Source organism: Mastacembelus armatus, chromosome 11 (genome assembly GCF_900324485.2).
Source record: "Mastacembelus armatus chromosome 11, fMasArm1.2, whole genome shotgun sequence".
Lineage (NCBI taxonomy): Eukaryota > Metazoa > Chordata > Actinopteri > Synbranchiformes > Mastacembelidae > Mastacembelus > Mastacembelus armatus.
Genome location: NC_046643.1, coordinates 6205625 through 6226432, shown reverse-complemented (window position 1 = coordinate 6226432; position 20808 = coordinate 6205625). Strand labels below are relative to the sequence as shown.

Genomic DNA, 20808 nt, shown 5'->3' with positions numbered 1-20808 from the left:
CCTTGTTCTTTATTTCTGCTGTGCTCTGCAGGGCTGGCCATGAAGCCCGACTTCTGTCATCACTTCTGAGGTACAACACTTTCTTTGGCTTTCTCAGAGTCAGATGGTTTCTCCTGTCTCTACAGTCAGTTTAAGACAACAGACCATTACAACACCCCAGTCGCTTATTCATTCCACACAGCCATTCTTTTAATCGCTCTTCTTTGTAGATACACTTGTTTTACATCCATTCTCATAGTCTGAGAGACTAGTGTGTGACTAAATTAAAAAGTACCCTAACAGCAGGGTAAATGTGACATTATTTCGGTAACACTGGCTGGAGTTGCAAGTGTGGAAACTTTCCGAAATTCAGTAAAAAGCAGGATGGAGCTGCTATTAGCCTAAACTTTCATAGCATCCAAGATCACCTTCCAAACACTTGGAAAATACTCTATGAGGTACTAGTTTTGTGCTGTAAAACCACAAAAATAATGTAATAATACACTCCTTAGTTGGAAACTAAGCTGCTTAAGTGGACACAACAATAGTTGCAGCTTATATTAGAGCAGATGACCGAACAGTTTAATCCATTTAATCCATTTTTGTAGTTTTGTGCCACTCACCAAACTCTTTAAATGCAGAGTGTAGCTCTAACCGCATTCAGATACTGTTTGTGTTTATTAATAGCTTTTAACATGCTTCCTATCACTCCCTTTCATGTGAGTTGTCCTCTCTCATTGATTCTTTCTTCGTATTTCACCCTACTTGTTTACCAGGTAAGGTGTCTATCTGGCCAGTCTGAGACTAAAAGGTGATAAATGGGCAGAGGAGAGGGGAATAGGCAGTGGGTTGGTGCCAAATGGGAGAGAGAGAGGAGAGCTGATGCGAAAAGGGATAAGGTGGCTAACTGGAGTCTGAGAGTGGATATAATGAGAAACAGGGGAGGTAGGTTGGAGAAGTGCGGATGAAAGTGGAGAAGGGAAGAAACAAGGAAAGGTGGAGTGATATATGAAAAAGAGAATTGTGACAAAGGGATAAAAAGTCATAAATGGGCGAAGGAAGGCGGATGAAGGTGGCTGGAGACAGAGGAGAAAGCTGATAAAGAAGGGAAAGGGTGAAAAATTGATGACAGGGTGAGGGTTTGGTGTGCTCACAGAATTGATGCTTGAGATGAGAAAGTAATGGCTGTCTCTCAGCACAGGGCAGTATTTAAATATGCAAGTCAGTATTTAAATCCGGCATGTGTATGTGTGTGTATGTGGTGCTGATTAGCAGTCATCTCAACCAGTGAGGCATTCAGACATTCACTCATTATCTCTAATATGGCTGCAACTCTGCTGAGTTCAGCTCTACAGTTTTTCTGTCTGACTTTTTAGTGAATTCAACTTGTGAGCGCTGGTATCCAGGGGCTGGGGTCCAATATAATTGTAATTATCTGGATACTGACTAACAGGAAGCCCTAAAGAGGATAATGAAGGCAGATGAGGGCGGCTGGAGATAGCTGGTAACTGAAGTTGGAGGTTAGGTGGATGCTAAGATTTCCCCTTTAATGACTGGATGTGTGTGTTTAAGAACTAGGGCTGCAAAAAAAAAAACAATGATTTTCCTATTCATTTGTTTTTGCTTTTAAGGAGTAGGCTGTGTGTATTCATTATGAGTCTTTGTGTCAACAAATCCTATTAAAAAACAACAACAACAACAAAAAAAGTGTGGTTCTGTCTCTCAGTACTTCCCCAGTTCCCTAGCCCCCGGTGTTATTGCTGAATAATTTCCTGGAAACAGCTGGACACTGCAGTTTGAAGCAAATGTTACTCAAACAAGAAGAGTGCAGTTGGTGGGCACTAGTAACAGCCACATGAATACACATTAGATGCTCTAGTGAGTATGCACTGTGCCAGACTTTGTATCTCACTGTAACTGTATGTGGGATTGTAATGCCCATGTTCGTCATAATCAATGTAAATGTCTATAGGGCTGAAAAGCACCTTGGGAGTTCTAGTTAACTTCTACTCTGAAATGTTATGTATGTTCGCACTCTTAAAACATCTACAGATCTTTTGAAAGTGCTGTTAATATTTTGATGATGCAGCTGGGTCAGTTTGGTGCCCAGCTGGGCCTAGAGATGCTCCAATTGTGAGTAACAGTGTCAGCATTGTTTATGAAGAAAATACATGGGACTTTTGCAGTGTCTCTTTAAAAATGGACCTAAAGTTGCATGAATACGATCCATGGGGTAGCATAATATAAAATAACAAAAGACAACCAAGGCTATCTCTTATTGTTCAATAAAATGCAGCCTAACTCTATTTCTATATAGTTTCCTAATTATTTTAAATGGTTGATAAAGATTAAATATTTTTTCAGAGGTGGCATAATTTGTTTTCAGCTTTAAACGATTAACCGTTTCCTCTATAAATTTTCAAAAACAAATATTCCCAAATGTATTCAGGGTTTGATTTGCACTGCAGGATAAGAGGTATATGTATATGACAATTCTGAAACTGGATCTATTAATTAAATGTCATAAATTCATTTTCTATCAATCAAACTTATTAGTTATGAAGTGAAAGGACACTGGCTACTTTAAACTCAGATCTACCCATAACTATCCAATATACTGTCATCTTAACAAGCATATATTGTCTGTGAATTGTGCATTATGGTTAACCATGAATTTGGGGCATTATATTTTGAAGGGCTTATTATACTGTCAGACTATTACATTGCATTGGTATATATTTCATTAGGAATGACGCCCTGCATAGCCTGTCTCCCTCCTTCCCTGCATGTCTTGCAGACCACAGAGAACATATGGTGCTAAATACGCAGTGCTGAATAATAAGCCTCGACATCAACTGAAAACAGTACTGTGCCAACCATTCTTTTAAAAAGTTTGACAGTGAAATCTGGATTTCAAACTTAGATGTTGGTGTAAATTTTTGATTTGGAGAGAGAGACCACTTTAATGAGACTTTGCCATCCTTGAACTTTGTCTGAAATATGGCTGTATTCGAACAGCGTCATCCAACTCGTATACGAAAAATACGGGTGCTGTAAAATACATGTCAGGTTTTATCCCCAAAATGACATGGGCAGTCAGGTTCCAGTGCAGAGAGGAGACAGAAAGACATTTAACTGATGACACAGCTGGAGGAAAAAGCAGGGGACAGGGCTCAATGTGCAATATTTCCAACCCAGTAACAAAATGATACCATACCCAAGATTGGGATTGCAAGGGCTCAAACAATCACAACAGGAGAAGCACCAAACTGCAATGTGCTTATTAGAGAGACACCAACAAAGAAAGACAGGAAGAGAGATGAGCAGCACAGGGCTGTAATAAAGACAGAAAGAAGGTAAAGACACATGGACAGATAGAAAAAGAGAAAGTCCTTGCTTGAAAAGACAGCTTAGCTTGTTTTGTTTTGTGCTCACTAATACCTGGGCCACAACGACCAGCTATTCTTGTGAGGCAGCCCACATTTCTACCATCTGTGACTAGTGATACAAACCTGACGTTGAAAACAAATCACTCAGATATTTTGATGATCCGCTCCGGGATTTGGTGCCACTGATGCAGACTCAACGTACCGTATGAATCAAGCAGCTCTTTTTGAGAAAGAATGACATTCCCTCTGGTGCTTTGAGCCATTGTAGGTCTTGTGTCTGTATCAGCTGTCCACACAAAGTCGGCTACAGTCTAGTTTGGTCACAACAAAAGTGAGTGTTGTTATATCCTCTTGTCTTTCCTGCGTGACTGTCTGCCGCCTTCGATTCTGCAGGTTTCTATTTGTGTTTGTTGTGTTTGAAGAGTGCTTAATCACGTAAATAGAGTCTCTGTAATGGTTCTTCTGTTCTTCAGTACGATGATGTCTGAGAATGGCTTTCTGTTGGTCTCAGGATCTGAAAGAAACAAAGTTAGCACAGTAACAGTTCAGATATTGTGAGGACTGAAAACATAAGCATTTATTATACACACAACTGCTTTATCAGCATTAAGGCTGCATATAGGGAAAATGTTAGCATCTTAATGACCTCAGTCAAGTCCTGAGCAGTGCTTTTCCTAACAGAAAATGTAACCCCACAAAGAAACAATATGCCTCGTGGCTTTGATAGAAACGTTAGATGTCTGCTAGTTCCAGAAACTGGTTAACTGCAAAACATGCCACCACCCTCAAACTAATTTAAATCCATAAAAGTACAGTGAGCTATAAAAATATTAATATTTTGAAGAGAACAGATGAGTATTCAATAGAGAAAGGATTGTCTCTTAAAGGGGAAGATAAACCTGAAATGATCGTCTCGAGAAAGATTTTTGGGAAACCGTAATAAAATGAAATTTTAAAAAAGCACAGAACAAAAAAACCATTTTCATTCATTTTCTAGTCCTCACCTGTCCTGAGGTTCGAGGAGTTGGTTATTGCAGCAGGCCATGCAGGGCTGGTCTTAGACATTGCTGCGCAGTAGCCCCCCCTGTTGGGTGTTCGGGAGTGCTGCACTCTGAGGAGTTTTTGGCTTTGTCCTTGTTGTTGTTGGGCTCATTGTCTTTGATTATGTCATACTGGCGACAGAAGAGAGCGATCACACCTGGAAGGCAGGTTGGAGATGGACATGATTTGTTAGAATAACAGCAGCTGACAAATCCCCTTTTCCTCATTTTCAGACACTGGGTTCAGTTAGTTGAGCAGTAGCCCGTTTCACTGGTGTAAACACTCAGCGTAATGTTATATTGTGCTACATCTGGTTTGGAATTTATTATAAAATTGTTGTATTGCCCTTTCATTTATTGTTGCTGCTTATTCTGCATATTCTTTGTTTTTATGTTTCTAGCTCTGCAAACTTTGAAACATTGATAGACCCAGACAGTTTTTTGAAAAACAAGTAGATGCAGTGATAATGCATCCTAGTTGTTTATCTGTCTTTTGATGTGTCAATAAAGCAGAAAGAGTTTAAGTTGGAGAATCAGAGACATGAATATGTTGAAACATGCAGACGGAGATGTGAACTAGATGCTGAGATACTGTAACCATGTGATGCCTGCATTCAGTAAAAGATTAAAAACATGGCAGTGGAGTTATTTATGTGAAGAGAGAGATGGAGAACATGCCTGAAAAAGGAGAAAGAGAATAATTCATAATGTTGAAGAAGCATTGAGGGTTGAATCTGGTCAGGATGAGCTGCAGTCTCAGCTGTTCTCCTTATGTCAGCCTCTCCTCATCTGATCACTGCACTACTGAAGGGCAAGATGTCTCACTATGGTATCCCCACGAATGCCCCACAGGGCCAATTAACAGCTGAAAAACACTTTCAGTTTTTCTTTCCCCATCCTCCTCAAGTTTTTTTTTCTTTTGAGATCAAATTGCTCAATGTTTTTACTCTTCTCTCTCACTATTCCATCTTCTACTCCCTTTGAATCTCACTCTGTCTCTCTCAGCCTCTCGTCCTAGAGTATTTGGCAAGGGAGATCTGGGCTTCTTGTATGTGTCATATATATATAGCATTTGGGACATACAGTATTTTGATGAAGAGTTGACCCTGCATCTGCCCAGGTCCCTGATTCCCTGGAATTCAGTCTTTTCATTTCCACTTTAACAGAATGCTTCTTGTCATATATTTTAACGTCCATCAGCCCAAAAATTATGTGAATGTGAGTTTAAACAGTAAATTCTCCTAGTCTGACTGACCAGGGGCTTCTACCTAAATAATCCCGATAGCAAGACTAGATTAACATGGATATATTCTAATTATATTGTGTGAGGCAGCTCCACAGTTTCTAACTAAAAGTGAAAGCTATCAGATGTGAATTAATTTACTTTACTGTCAGACTGGGTTTTTACAGGTTACTCTAAGTTAGTCATGACAAACCAAGAAGGAAACTCTCTAGAGACACAGCTGTAGTGGGGAAAAGGGCAGTCACACAAATACAATATAAATCAATGTTTTCTGTTTATTATTTTATTTTATGTGGAATTACGTGTGTGTTCTATTTCCCACCTAGCTGCAAGACAAATTACATGGTAAAGTACAAGGTACAGATGAAAACATTCAGCAAAATGCCTAAATTGTATTAACTCAGAGGTAAAGTTCTATCTTAAACCCTGAAATTAAGTGCTTTATGATTAAAGATGTTCTGTCTGATGCTGTTATTAGAACAGCTTTTTCCTCCTGTTAGATTTTACTGGGATTTGATTTTTCTGGAACAGCCCAGAAGCAGATTTATAGCATTCCGAAAGCACCACAGTGCACTAAATAGTCATCAGAGTCAAAGAATACACCAGCACCACTGTGTTTGTCTCTTACAATGACAGGACCTCAGTCACACAGCTTATTTGCCCCAAAGACAGTGGCTTCCTATAAGGTCAGCAGTGATAAATGTGCATTGCTGAAGAGGAGTATTACCTGCCCACATGATGAGCACTACTACAATAATGATGAGTTCTCCTGCCCTCAGCTGGGCAGCCTGACCAAACTCCTCCATCGTCACCTCGTCTGGAGAGAGAACACACACATACACAGAGACACACACGCACAGTCAACAAAGTGCCACTGAGGACCCTGTGATTCATTGTCTCACAGAGCAAATGTGAAATTGCCATCACTTTGAAACTCTGCAGGGAAAGATAAAAAAATCAAACAGAGCGACAGGAGAGCAGAGGGGCCACCTGGTGTAAATTCTCCTCTCTGGTCAGTGTAATTAAAGCTAAGTGAGAGCAGAGGTCTAGAGAAACAGAGAGCTGGATTTCTATCCATTCACTCGCTGTGCTTCTCTTTGCTGACAAGACGCTGGCAGCAGCAGCACAACATCAGTCACAGGGTTAAAGGTTTGAACACAGTCCCCTACAACCTCTCATCAGCACGCCTTAGGCGCTTTTGGACCAAACAGTTCCAGAGGCTCAGTTCTAGGAACTACCTCACTGAGGACCTTACACACCGACAGCAGGAACGTTAAAGAAATGTGACATCACTTCTGCACTGCATTCAAACAACACTTTGATTTCTCCAGGTCTGTATGAATTTTCTCTGTCACGAAGCGGCCCGGACTTTGGCATCAGTCCATTTGTGTGAGTTTATTTCCATGAGGAACAAGAACTTCCTCCAAAGGTTCTATAAGAAATCTGAAAAAGTTCCTTCTGGTCTGAAAGCACCTCTTGTCCTACACTCCTTTCCCTGGTCAATCTGACTCCCTCTTACACCAGGCGGTTCTTCCCCAGGTGTAGGACTGTATCATATCTACAGGGTTGAACAAACCAAAGACTCCAGTCTCTCCACTGATTTGTGTGTGTTTGCTTTTAGATATATTCTCACAGGAAGCGTTGACTACACACTGGTATGAAGGTGTTAAAATTATACTGTACATGGAGCATTGTTTCAGTACAGCTTACTGCTGCAGGTTATGGAGCACATAAAATCCTAATGCATAAAACATAATGTAGTGCAATGCAAACACAGAGTAGCATGTTGTGGTGATAAGAGAAGACAGTACTGCTTTTTATTTCCATTTAGATGTAAATAAAATGCAAATAAAATTTATTCAGTAGGATGCCAAAATGATGTTTTCATGAATACCTGGCACATTGATGCAAACTTTTCAAATGATTAATCAATAATGAAGCATCAAATTGCAAATGTTATCACAGTGCAGGTGACTCTCCCATACACCACCCAACAGGAAGTTGTCACCTGAATATCGACATAACAAAACCAATCAAATATTAAAAGGAAGCAACACTACATACTTCTTTTATTTTGAAGTATGATCAGCTGGATGTAGATCTGAACTTTAGGAAGGGTTGAGTTTTCCACAGGTTTGGTCTCTTCGGGGCACAATTTTGTTTTCAGTGTCTCAACGAGTCAGGGATGATGGAGCTTCTCTGGCCCAACTTGCTGCCAGGTCTCAGGTTGCCATGGTGATCCCTCTGAGCTGAAGCTGAGGCTTCAGGCTTGACAGCGAGGTTATACTCTAATACTCTGGTAATAGCAGATTACATGTTTCAAGTGCATTATTCACCCCCAGAGCATTTAGTATGTAACAGTGGACACACAGTTACCGGAAAACCAGAGGTCTGTGATTGAACATGTATTCCACCCTAATACACTAATGATTATTCTAAATTTTGAGTAATCTGCCAATTTAGATTTACTAAATTACAAAATGCCTGAAAATAGAAAAAAATGCCTTTTGTGGCGCTGACAGTAGTGACATACAAGAGAAATATACTAGAACTATACTAGTGTTTGTCATTTGTATGATGGGTAATATTGGCTGTGGTTACCTTATATCACTAGCCTTGCTGCCCTTATTATGCTTTTGGTTCAACCTGTGACCTTTGACCCCTTTGCACATGATCAACATACCGTTATGAAATACACTTAGCTGTATTCATACAACATGTATGTGTTAATCAAGTTACAGTGTTAAAAGTCACATAACCTCTGCATGGTAGCTTTATCAGTGTTTAATGAAATTTTTAGTTTTTAATTTCAAAATTTCCTTTCCATTTAATTTAAAAAAAAAATTCACATCTGCATATCCTTAGAATTCGAAATGAGTGTACAGCAAATGCAACTGTTATTCTCGTTTTAGGCAGAAAACATAATCCAGACTCCATTAAATAATTATACCTGTCTTTCATCAATTACAGCTTTTGTTTAGAAGACTAAGACTACTGCAGCTGTACTGGGAAGAACAGAAGATTTTACTGGGAGTCTTCCACACTGTATGTGAATGTAACTGTGTGAGCGTGAAACCAGCTGCTGCTGCAGAGATGCACAGCACTCAGTGAACTGTCAGAGATAAATCTGAATTTAGAACAGTCCAGACAATATAGATGCTCTGTAATATTTCACTGCTGTTAAGCACTACGCTACAAAACTGCGAATTTTGCATCTCCCCATATAGTATAATAACCAACATAAAAACATTACACCAGTCACCAAATACTTTGCTATATTATAAAGCTTCAGTGCTTTCAGGACTTTTGTCATCATTGGATATGAGCTACAGGCAGAGAGAGGCAGATAGAAAGAAAGATGGACAGACAGACAGACAGACAGAAACGGATTGCGTGCTGTGTTACATTGCGCCTGCAGATACTAAATGGTGTCAGGCTGATTAATGCCCATTTAGAAGGGGAGGAGCGCAGTAATGGCTGGGTGATTTAATCAGAACAACTAATGAAGGCTTCCACCAACACACACACACACTCAGAATGTGCAAACAAGGAACTTCACTCAAACTCAGAACAAACAAAACGAGTCAGCCCCTCAGCATCGAGAAAAATTGTCCTGCTAAACCCTTCGTCACATGGCTTCACATACACTGCAAAATGCAGCTAACAGTAACAAATATTCCTGCCTAATACTGACTCTGTCTTAACACAACTGAAGACATCAGCTACAATATTTTATTATTTCCTTCAATAAGGAAAAAGTCATTGTCATCTGATCAGCTGGACATCAGGCTGAACAAATGAACCAGCTGCTAGTGGATGTGACCCACACTGAATGGTTAACCAAAGGTTGAACAGTAGGTATATGGATCAATACATGAATGGGGCCAGAAGGGAATTGGTGGGAACACCAGAGGAGCTGTGCACCGGATTCTGGTAGACAAAGCAGTCACCTGAGACTGCAAGACCAGACAGACCAACCTGTGCACATCCTGGACTGATTACAAGAAAGCCTATGACTCATGGATCCTGCAATAAACAGTACATGACTTTAAAGGCCTTCATCAAGAACTCCAGCCAAACCTGTTAACCAAGCCAACATTTGCCAAACATGTGACTTAGTCCTTATCATGAAAACATAAACAAATAATTTTAATAATGCAATCAGACAAAGATGGTTATCTTCTGGCTTTCCTTGTCATCCATCCATCATATATACCCAGTTTTTCCTATTCAGGGTCATAATACCAGGACTAATTAGCTCTAGACTCAAATACAATAACAATGCTATTCCTGTACATCTATGTATATGTTATCTAAATGGATGTAGTAAGCTGGACACAGCCAACTCATGCAGCTAACCTAATAATCTAGCTATAAAATCTTGTCATAGCTACAAACAAAGCTGAAGTTATGCTAAAACTTTCTTCTAGGACCTATTTGAAGCGGTAAATCAGGCAGGCTTTGGAGAAAATACAGCAATTTACTAGTGACAACATACCTGAAATAGTGCTGTAATACTGCATACAATATTAAATAGCTTCTTAAAATGGGCATGTTTAGCAGTGTATGTGACACTCTCTCCCCTCAAAGGCACCACAACAAGTTCCCCCAAGGAGGGTTTCTAGTGAGTACTGTTTCCTAATGTTCCCTGTTTCCTCTCTTATCACCTTGCTGCTGATGAGCATTTAGCATTTGCTATGCCCCTCTGAAGCAGCTGCTGCTGGCGATGTAACTGGGTCGGACATGATAAAATTGGAAGCACTGCAAGCCGCTCCAGATAAAAGTCTCTCTACATTTGAGAATAAGAACAATACATTGTCTGGGGGGTGGCGAGGGATTCACACAGAGATGACAATTTTTGTTTTATTTGTATTAAACCGTCAAATAACAATTTCTTTGTCCTGATGAAGCGTGAAAACATAAACACTATGTTATTATGTTGTCACCGTGTTATATCTCTATTTTACTATTTTTAATATCATTTTTGTTTACTGCTGTAATACCTGAAATTCCTGAAATCAATAAAGTGTTATTTAATCTAATCGAACTGTCTCCAGTTACAACTGCAGTTACGTAAACTCAGTATATGACTGTATCCACATATGGGGACGCACATGAATTTATGAATACAGATTTGTGTGAGTCAGCAAGGGAAAACAGAAAAGCAGAATGTTTGTTTACTCTCTGAGCACTCTTGTGTTCATGCATGAGTGCTCTTGTTTTAGTGTGCTTTTATACTAAGGTCTGGGTGCTCATGCATTTATTGTATCTATTTATTTTCCTGTATATGTATGTGTTTGTGGCGTAAGCTGTGCAGATGTAAAAACACAAACTGTACAGTGCATATGTAAAATCCTTGTTTTTCCCTTTTGCTGATGATGTTCAGTGGAGCATAATTGTTTTTTTAGTTTTCCTCACTTTTGTTAATCAGTCGTCTCCACCAAAATAAGAAAAAGAAAACAGAAAAAGTAGGTCTTCTTCTCAACCCTTACCTGGGCTCTTGGATGCCATCTTCTCTGACTCTTTGGGTGTTCTGAAGAGAACAGGCTGACTGGGGGGGCTGCTGCCTCCCATGCTAATGCTCTGAACATGAACGATGTACTCGGTGTCCTCATCTAGGTCCCACAACGCACAGGAGCGCGTGGTGGTGTTCACCTCCTGGATGAACCTCAGCATACGTACGTCCTTTTTCTGCAGATGAGTGAGAAACAAGAGCAGAGGAGGAAAAATCAGAGCCAAGAGGCTTCATGTACTGTGAAGGGAAATTTTCTCTTTTTTTTGTTTTTTTTTTTTGTTTTTTTTGCCACCACCTCGGCAGATGAGTCAGATCAGGGTTAAACTGATGTATTCATTTGATATTTTTAACCTCAGATTATAGTGAGTTTTGATTCTAAATTTGTTTTCTCCAAGCACACAATTCTAGGAGGGCTACTTACTATGTGTAATGTCTTTTATTTAAAAATGTTGACATTTCAGGTTAATATTGGCACAACATAATATCAGCACCCAGCAACCAAATATTTGCTTTCTACTGCTTAGTGAAAACAGATTGAATGGAAGAATTATCAAATGCAGTTTTCTGGTGCCAAAGTCAAATTTTCCTGCTGATGATCCCTCTCTTGAGAATTCAGCTGGTCCTTAGGTTAGGGCTGCATACTCTCCCTCCTTGGTTAACGGTCAAGAAAAAGTTGAATTACAGACTCCAGGGGTTTTGTCTAAAATGTAATTAAGCTTAAAGAAACACAGTGCCTCTCTAACCGTGTACTCTCTGCTTGAAATGTACATTATTATCCAGCTAGGACTGCTTGCTCGGGTCAATTGGTTCCTGCTCAAGAGCAAGACTCCTTTGGGGCACTTTTATTTACCAGGCAATTAAGGAAGGGAAGTTAAACCTATTCAAACTACATGTAGATAAAATGTACATTTGAAAAGCATCTTAGATATTTGTCTTCAATTATTTGGCCAAAAAAATTGACAGAAAATTTGCATTTGCTGAATTTGCTGGATACAGTTTTTATATGCTGGCAAAATGGCACCATTAGAAGTATGGCAGACTAGCAGGTTCTGTCTCATTGTGTTTGAACATGCCCCATTCACCTCACAAGCCTCATGTCTTTCACCCAATATCATCACTTTCTTTCCACGGACATTCACGAATAAAACATCACACACGGAAGTACCTGTTGGGTGATGGCGAATCCAATGACAGGGTCCCCCTCCAAGATTTCCCACGTGACCACGGCGGAGTTGACCTCAAGCTCTCTGATGGTCACATTAAGCGGAGCTGACAGCAGGGGATCTGACACATGCACATTCAGCATGGCCACAAGAAACAAATGAGAAGAGACAGATCTTGAATATTGTCTTTATGCCTTGCAATACATGTAATAGACGTTCACACATCTTTACACAATTTCTTTGAACTCTGTGTTCTCTTGCTCTCTCGCCAGCCTTCTATAAGATCTTCTCTTCTTTTCACACAAATTACTCCATCTTTTTTTTCAGTAATTCCAGGCCTAATCAGCCACACACAGGTATCGTAATGTATCCCATGAAAAGGAGCTCTTTATCTGTTTTCATCTTGGTGTTTTTCTCACACACTCTCACACGCATTTTCCGATCTCACACATCCCATCGTTCTCCCACGCACACATATTATCACCCTCATGAGGATGTCATGAATCTCTGTCATACTCTCATACTGACAACTCATGCCAAGTTTTCAGCTTTAAAAATTCACATCCCAGAATGAAATGTTTTGTGGCTCAAGAGACTGGCTATGATGTTTGTAAAAGGAGTAAAGAGAGAAGAAACACATTGGGAGTGTCAGTTTAATTGTATGGCATCAGGTGACGACCAATTAGAGTTGCATACTAGGAGAGTGAGGGCATTTTGGTTGGTCCTTGCTTTCTCACACTGCCTCAGGGCTGTTTGTGGGTTCAGACTTGGTTTTTCACACTCAGATTAGAAGTAGGTTAGTGTTAGGATAAGGCTTGGGTTAGGCAATTGTGATGGTCAAGGTTAAGGTTTGGGACCAGGGTATCACAGAGTGTCTTTAGAAAGGTAAGTGTTGTGTGTGATTTGGAGAGGAAGACTGCGTGTCTGTGTGTGAGCTAAGACCAAAACAAGGTCTTCTATAAGCAAAGTGAGGGATGTATTTCCCATGAGCCTGCCTTGTAAAAGCAACGTCAAAGTCAGACCTTGACACTGTCCTAGAACACACACATGACAGGTTTGCACAGGAAAAGCACTGAAATGTACAATTGAGTTTACACAAGAGTCTTTTTTTTTGTAAATGCTGTTTAATGAACTTGTTCAGCTATAATCAATATTTTCACATTAGCAATGGATCATGACCAATTATTATGAAACTGTCACTCAAAGGAATAAACCCACAGTGAATCATCACCTGACTCTGCAGTTCCCCTCAGCCCATCTGATTCACTCTCACAGCCCTGGCAGCAGCATTTCTGGCCGTAGCAGAATAGCCAGTTATCCTGCGCCATCATCAAACCCATTCTGACCAGCTGATGAACACAGCCAAGCATTTAGCAGCTAAAGAGTCCAGCGGCTGTTGAAGGATTGGTGAAGACCAAACCAGAGCAAAAAAAGTGAAATGGATTTCAACAAACGCCCAGACTCCAAGAAGGACGTATACGGAGACTTTAGGTGTGTTATTGTGGAAATGTTACTTTAATAGCCTGTAAAAAAGCAGGAAACTGGTCACATGAGACCAGGTAAGGCTGGAGCTGCAAAATGCCTGAGTGTGCTGAGTTTAACAAGGTGCCACTTGGTTGCTTATCAATGCTGCTTTTTATTTGTAAGAGGAGCATTTGCTTGTTTTAAAATTAACAAAGTGGCTTTAGTATTGCTCTGCTGTACACTCTCATCTCCAGCTGTAAGATTCCCTACTGTGTTTAAAAGTGTGTGCATGTCTGTGTCATTTGATTACACTAAAGTGCTCTTTCTTTCTTTCTTTCTTTCTTTCTTTCTGTTTACCCACCAGATTACCAGCACAAAATGCAGTCTCTCACTTTTTGCAAATTAAATTGTCCAACACCTTTGCAAATATTGCACGTCCACCCTGAGACTTGTTCAGAGAGTCAGATAATAGTATTAGAGGAAGGAGAATGTAGTCTGTTTTTCTCTCTCTGTCTGTCTCCTTGTCGGTTCAATGCTAACACAATCATCAGAATACAGCAGAGAAAACTGGACTGTTACAGTGTTGGTGACATTCGTCTTTTCAGTGGGCAACACATTCACTCAGTGGCCTCCAAAGACTGTGTGTGTGTGTGTGTGTGTGTGTGTGTGTGTGTTTGGAGATGCAGGGTAGATGTGTGGTGTGTGTTCCAAGTACATGTCTGATACATTGCTATGACTGGCTGTTTGACTAACCGTTGTCCCGCTGTGTGTCTTCCAGCACACACACACACACACACACACACACACACACACACACACACACACACACACACACTCACACCAAACAAGACAATAGCAGTGAGGGTTTCCCATCCATTCTCAAACCGTTTGCTGCCAAAACCACCAAAGTTGGCACCAGAAGCCCAAGACTCCCTCTTAAGACTACATTCACCTCCAGCCTCAGGAAGCTGAATATCAAATCTCTGGAGGCTGAGATAAATCCCACATGATCATATTGCCAAGATGTGGGTTTTTTTTTTTAAAAGGACTATGTATCATCTCTCATCTTATTGTCAAGACACCATGTTACCAAAGTCTTGGAATAAATGTTCTACCTGACAATAAGCTGGTGCTGATTTAAAAAACCATGCTTTACTATGAAAGACAGATATGGCACTACTCTGTATCAGCATGGATGATTTATAATGAACAGAGCTATGTTGTGTACAAACAGGAATAACTCGTACTGTAGCTGCTAAAGCTGAAGTTTCCAGGCCCTTTAAGGTTTATTTTTAAGGATTATTTTCATCCTTGATTATTCTACAGTGTTTTCTTGGTTAGTTGAGAATCCAATTCAAAGAAAATTGTGGAAGACAACAATTCTTCACTACTTTAAATCTTTAAATCACTGGAACCAGCAAAAGAAAAATGAATCTGATTTCTCATGATCACATGTTCTTAAATTAGATGCACATTTTCCCAGTGCACTTCTCTTAGAAATCAAGAACTTTCTTGAACCAAGCCCACAGTGCAACACTGACCCATCCTGTTGCAAAAAAAAAAAAAAGCCCTCGATTCTAGAAAGATTCTCCAAACTTGGCTTCTAAAGCACATTAGCCTTTGTCGTGCTACAGCAGCAGATTAACTTGTGTCAGCCATTTTTCCCCCATTACAAAGCTTATTGTTTCTACCCAACTGGTGCACGCACAGACGGACACACGCAAACACATCCATGTGCCGTGCCAGGTGTTTTCCAAAGGTATCCGTTCATAATGTACCACATGCAACATATCAGGCAGCCGCGGTGTGGAGCACAGCTGGGTCTGATCAAAGCCCACAGCAGCGTGTGCCATTTGGTCAGCTAAAACACCATCGTGATCATCTCTCATCAACCTGTGGTTAAAAACTCACCGGCGGTAACTGAGGACGCCGAGAGGAAGCCCAGCAGGAGCAGCAGCACCGCCGCAGATAAGCCTGGTTTATCCATCCTCCTGCTTCTTCTACTGAGCCTTCACATCCTGCGCGGCCCATTTATAAGATCCCATTTAACGGGAGGGTGCAAGCTTCACGGTCTGTGCCGGAAAGGAGACTTGTTGTACAGGAGACAGAGATCACCTGAACTTGGACGCTGCAGCAGCAGAAGCGCCACAACAGCCAGCCGGAGGAAGGAGCGAGGGGAGGGAGGGGGGGAGCGGAGGACGAGGAGGAGGAGGAGGAGGAGGAGGGGGGTGCGTGGGGGGTGTTCGGCGTCTCGGTTGCCGGCGGAGCTTCAGCGGGTACCCCCCTCCACCGTCCCTCAGACCAGCTGCAGAGACAGTCGGGCTGTCGGTGTGGAGAGGCTTTTACTACGCTGCGAGGTGAGCGGAGCGTAAAAGGAGTGCGCAAGTGCTGCAGAGTGCAACGTGATGGCATGACCCCCCCACCTCAGTCCAGTTGCCCAAATAGAGCACTGGGAACATCCCTATATACAGTAGGTACACACCAGCACTGGTGCACTTTGCTGCTCACATCATTCTGATCACTCAATTAACTGACACATGCACATGTGGGCATTTTGTGAAGGACACGTGTAGACACATCCATGTAGAGACAAGAGCACAGCTGAATGGAACATCAGCCATGACTTCTATCTGTCTGATGCTCATAATGTTGCAGTTTTTTGGTAAAGTTGTTAGAAATATATATATAAATATATATATATATATATATATATATATGTTTATTAGTGAGGTTGTAGTTAAAGGTGGTGTCACTCTGCATTATAGTTTGAGGTGTTCCTGCTGGTTTGACAGCCTGATGCATGTAAATGGAGAGGACAAAGATACAGAGGCATCTTTAGTCTTCCTTTTCAGTACTACGAGTCATCTGGTCAGTACAGACACAAATACTACAGTACTGGAAAGAATATTTATGTTTACTTAGTAGAGTTAGTTATAGAAAGAAGGATTTGTATAAGACTGTGTATTTGATCATTATAATCTCAAACTAGAAACTGTGTAATAATGGATCAAAGCACTAGGTTGGATGGTCATAGACTTAGTCTCTGGGGAAATTTTACTAAGTCAGACTTTGGCCAAATAAATTCCATGAAGAATTTTACAGAGTCTGGAACAGAAGCAGAAAGTCTGATTCATGCATGAGTCAGTGTTGTATATCTTGTCTATAAAATAGAAGAAAGGGTGTATAACCCAATATAAACAGGGAACGAGTCCTGAGTGTGTTCTGTAACTATGATACAGGGGTCATATTTGGAGCAGAAGGACCTATGAGTCCCATATCTGGTTGATACAATGAAACAGGAGTTATATACTTGGTACAGATAGGGAGATGTCGGTCCTGTATGGTCTATTAAAAGGAACCAGACACTGTAGCCATACAGCCAATAAAGAGGGAACAGGGGTCCTACAGTACATGGGCACCTAATTAAAAATAAAATAGAGCCACTGGTCCCCCCTGCAGTGTGGCTCAGTGATGTTCATTGTGCACATATATGGGGAATGAGGGACAAGAGCTGACATAGATCAGACAGATCGATACATGATTAACATTCTTCACAGAAGCCTCTTAATGTCACTTTCATCTCAATGAGAAGAGGCAGAAATGCCACTGACTTTCTCCCCTTCTCTTTGCTCTTTCCTGAGTTTGGCTGAAGGTTACAAGAACGATTTTAGATGACAACAGTCATATCTCTGCTCGGCCACAGACAGTTTTATCACTCAACTTAGATTCAGATGAGCAAAATCTCCTCCTAAGACCTCTGATTTCAGCAGTTCCAGGATGCAAAAATGACTTTGCCTTTTCACCACCTACTGTTTGGCCCAGTTGTAATTTTCATGGGCTATGATGCAGAAAAATTGATATATTTTTAAGATCTTCCTTTAGAGGTTAATGTATTTGGTGTAATGATAAGAAAGTGTATGTAGATTTGATGTAGGTGTTAGGAAGTGAGAGGAATACTTTATGAACTGCAGGATAGATGAAGAAGATTGTTGTTTGACCTCGTCATGAACTCACCCTAACTAAAACACTACATTATTCCTACACTGTGGCTCTGGTGCACAGCAGCGACTTTATTAGACCCTAACCACAAATAGAGCATTTTTAATCTCAGAGGCATCACATGATGTTCGTCCAACACTGTTTGTCATTTTATCAACTGCCAATGCTGAGTATGTCATGTGTGTCTCTTTATTTGTTTTTGACTGTTGACCTGTTCTGTTGATCTTTGCTGCCTTGTCAAAAATGCTACTTAATAGATTTCCATTTCCCATAAAGGAAAAGCTCACACAGTGTGATGACATATTCATTTGTCTATTTTATTACAAACAGGGTACTGTACTCTATGTACACCCTCAGAGTACAGGGAGCATGTTTTGATCCTCTTATTATTAACATTAATCAGGGGTAGCATAGTTCAATACACCCTTATCCCCCCGTCATACTCCCAGGACAGAATCACTCTACATTACACCACTTCCCACTCCATGTACACTGTGAGGTGACTTTACATAATCAACAGTACCAGAACAATTTGAGCTTAAAGAAGTATTAAATCTTTTTAAAACAATGAGTGCAAAACTTACACTGCTCGACAGAAAGGTTTGCACAGATTTATATGCATGTCCCTAATTTATGGGTCTGGGCATGCGCAGAACAGCTTAGTAGCACATCCTGATAGGTAGCACAAATTCACAGAACACCTGCTGATTTGTAGAGCTATGTTGGTAGACAAGCAGGAGGATGGTTGCCATGCACTATGTGCATCGTTGAGAGACGTAATGATGTCTTTTTTGGCACCATGGCAAGACTGAAAGTCGGGTTTGAGGCAGGGAGTCTGTGAACTTATCCTGCTGCTAAATTATCACTAGTCAAGTTGACTTTAATTATTAAATGAAAATAGGCTACCACCATTACTGCTACTATGATGATGATAATAATAATAATAATGATAATAACAAAAAGGGGCAGCATGGTGAATTGGTGGTTAGCACTGTTGCCTCACATCAAGAAGGTTCCTGGTTTGCAACCCATCAGGAGCCTTCCTGTGTGGAGTTTGCATGTTCTCCCTGTGCCTGTGTGGGTTTTCTCCAGGTGCTCTGGTTTCCTCCCACAGTCCAAAAACATGTATGTCAGGTTGACTGGTGACTCTAAATTGCCCATAGGAGTGAGTGTGAGTGTGTGAGGTTGTTTGTCTCTATGTGGCCCTGTGACGGACTGGTGACCTGTCCAGGGTGGACCCCTGCCTTTCACCCAGAGAGAGCTGGGATAGGCTCCAGCAGATCCCTGTGACCCTGTTTAGGAATAAACGGGTATAGAAAATGGATGGATGAATAAATAATAATGATAATAATAATAATAATAATAATATATTGACTACAAGATTAAAGAAAAAGACAAGATACGTCAATTTTAAATTTGAGTGACAAGTCACTTCATTACACTAAAAATTAAAATTCTAGTGAGGTTGCAGCGCTCAAGATGCGTCTACAGTGACTAGTTATTACACCTGGATTGTTTTCCATTGAGTGTTGAGAGTTTGGAGTGTTACAGGAAACACTTGACCTAAAGAGCTTTCTGTGTTGTGTGAGGAGCTGAAGGGGAACTGATGGGGTATAAACAGGCCTGAAGTGGCATTAATCCATCTGAAGCTGCAGGGGAATGAGCAAGTCTGAAACTGCTTTGAAGTGGCATTATCATTAACTGCCCCTGGAACAGTTTAATTAGACTGTGTGTGTGTGTGTGTGTGTGTGTGTGTGTGCGCGCGCGCGCGTGTGTGTGTGTGCGTTGGGCGGAAGAATGTTTGTGGTTGAGACATGCAAATGAAGATGAAAGAAGATCACAGGCAAAATGAGGTGAGAGAAGAATGATTGGAAAATATGAGATAGAGAGAAGGGCAGCATGGTGGATTAGTGGTTAGCACTGTTGCCTCACATCAAGAAGGTTCCTGGTTTGCAACCCATCAGGGGCCTTCCTGTGTGGAGTCTGCATGTTCTCCCTGTGCTTGTGTGGGTTTTCTCCAGGTACTCTGGTTTCCTCCCACAGTCCAAAAACATGTATGTCAGGTTGATTGGTGACTCTAAATTGCCCATAGGAGTGAGTGTGAGTGTGTGAGGTTGTTTGTCTCTATGTGGCCCTGTGATGGACTGGTGACCTGTCCAGGGTGGACCCCTGCCTTTCACCCAAAGAGAGCTGGGATAGGCTCCAGCAGATCCCTGTGACCCTGGTTAAGGAATAAGTAGGTATAGATAATGGATGGATGGATGAAGTTAGAGAGAAGTGTAGACAGACAAAAGAAGAGAGCAGACCAAGACCCTCAGCTCTCTACAGAGAATATAAATATCAGAATGATAGTGGAAAAGGTGGAAAAAGTGCCAAGAGTCTAACCTTTCTTAGTCAAGTCCCTGAGCCAAACAGAAATCTTTCCACTTACACCTGCAGAATGTTACATACACATGCGTATGTTGAAGCATACTGCTATCCTAAAAATGCTGCCTCCAAAGAAATGCTGACATCTTCAGAACTCCTCTCACACATGAATATTTGGTCCTTTTCTCCTTGGCAGTGAAATTCAATTTTAAGCCCAATGTCATGGGACGAAAGCTGTTCACCTTTCCTATCTCTCTACTGTACATTCATCCAGGTGGGTAGTAAGGTTGTATATGGAGACACTGAATCATATTTTTCTTAAAACACATGGAAAATAACAGTTTATTGTTTATCAGTAAATTAAATATATTGAGAACTCATGTTTCTGTGGATCAGCTGGCTTTAGACTGTTCCTGCTGTTCATGCTCCTGCATGCTGTATTGCCTATTTTAAGGTGGGGCCCTGTGTCCTTTATTTTAATTTTGTGTATAGGTTGCCTGGACATATTGCAGAATAGAAAAGCTATACATAGCACTGACTTGGACTGGGAGTATTAGCAGACACTGTAGTTCATTTTTGTCCCATGGCCCATAATTAGGTACATTAAATATGTTGTATCAATTAGCTTCTAGGCCACTACAAGTTGTCT

The 20808-nt window shown here is 40.9% G+C and overlaps 1 protein-coding gene across 1 annotated transcript; it reads right to left on the bottom strand.

Moving 5' to 3' along the window:
• Window positions 1-1051: 1051 nt before the first annotated feature.
• fndc5b (fibronectin type III domain containing 5b) lies at window positions 1052-15816 on the bottom strand. The gene is made up of 6 exons (XM_026300411.1): window positions 15705-15816; window positions 12332-12450; window positions 11144-11342; window positions 6379-6468; window positions 4373-4566; window positions 1052-3882 (listed from the first exon to the last, which is right to left on the bottom strand). Exons 1-5 carry the CDS (start codon window positions 15778-15780, stop codon window positions 4397-4399), a joined length of 654 nt encoding a protein of 217 aa, XP_026156196.1. The 5' UTR covers window positions 15781-15816; the 3' UTR covers window positions 1052-3882; window positions 4373-4396.
• Window positions 15817-20808: the final 4992 nt, after the last annotated feature.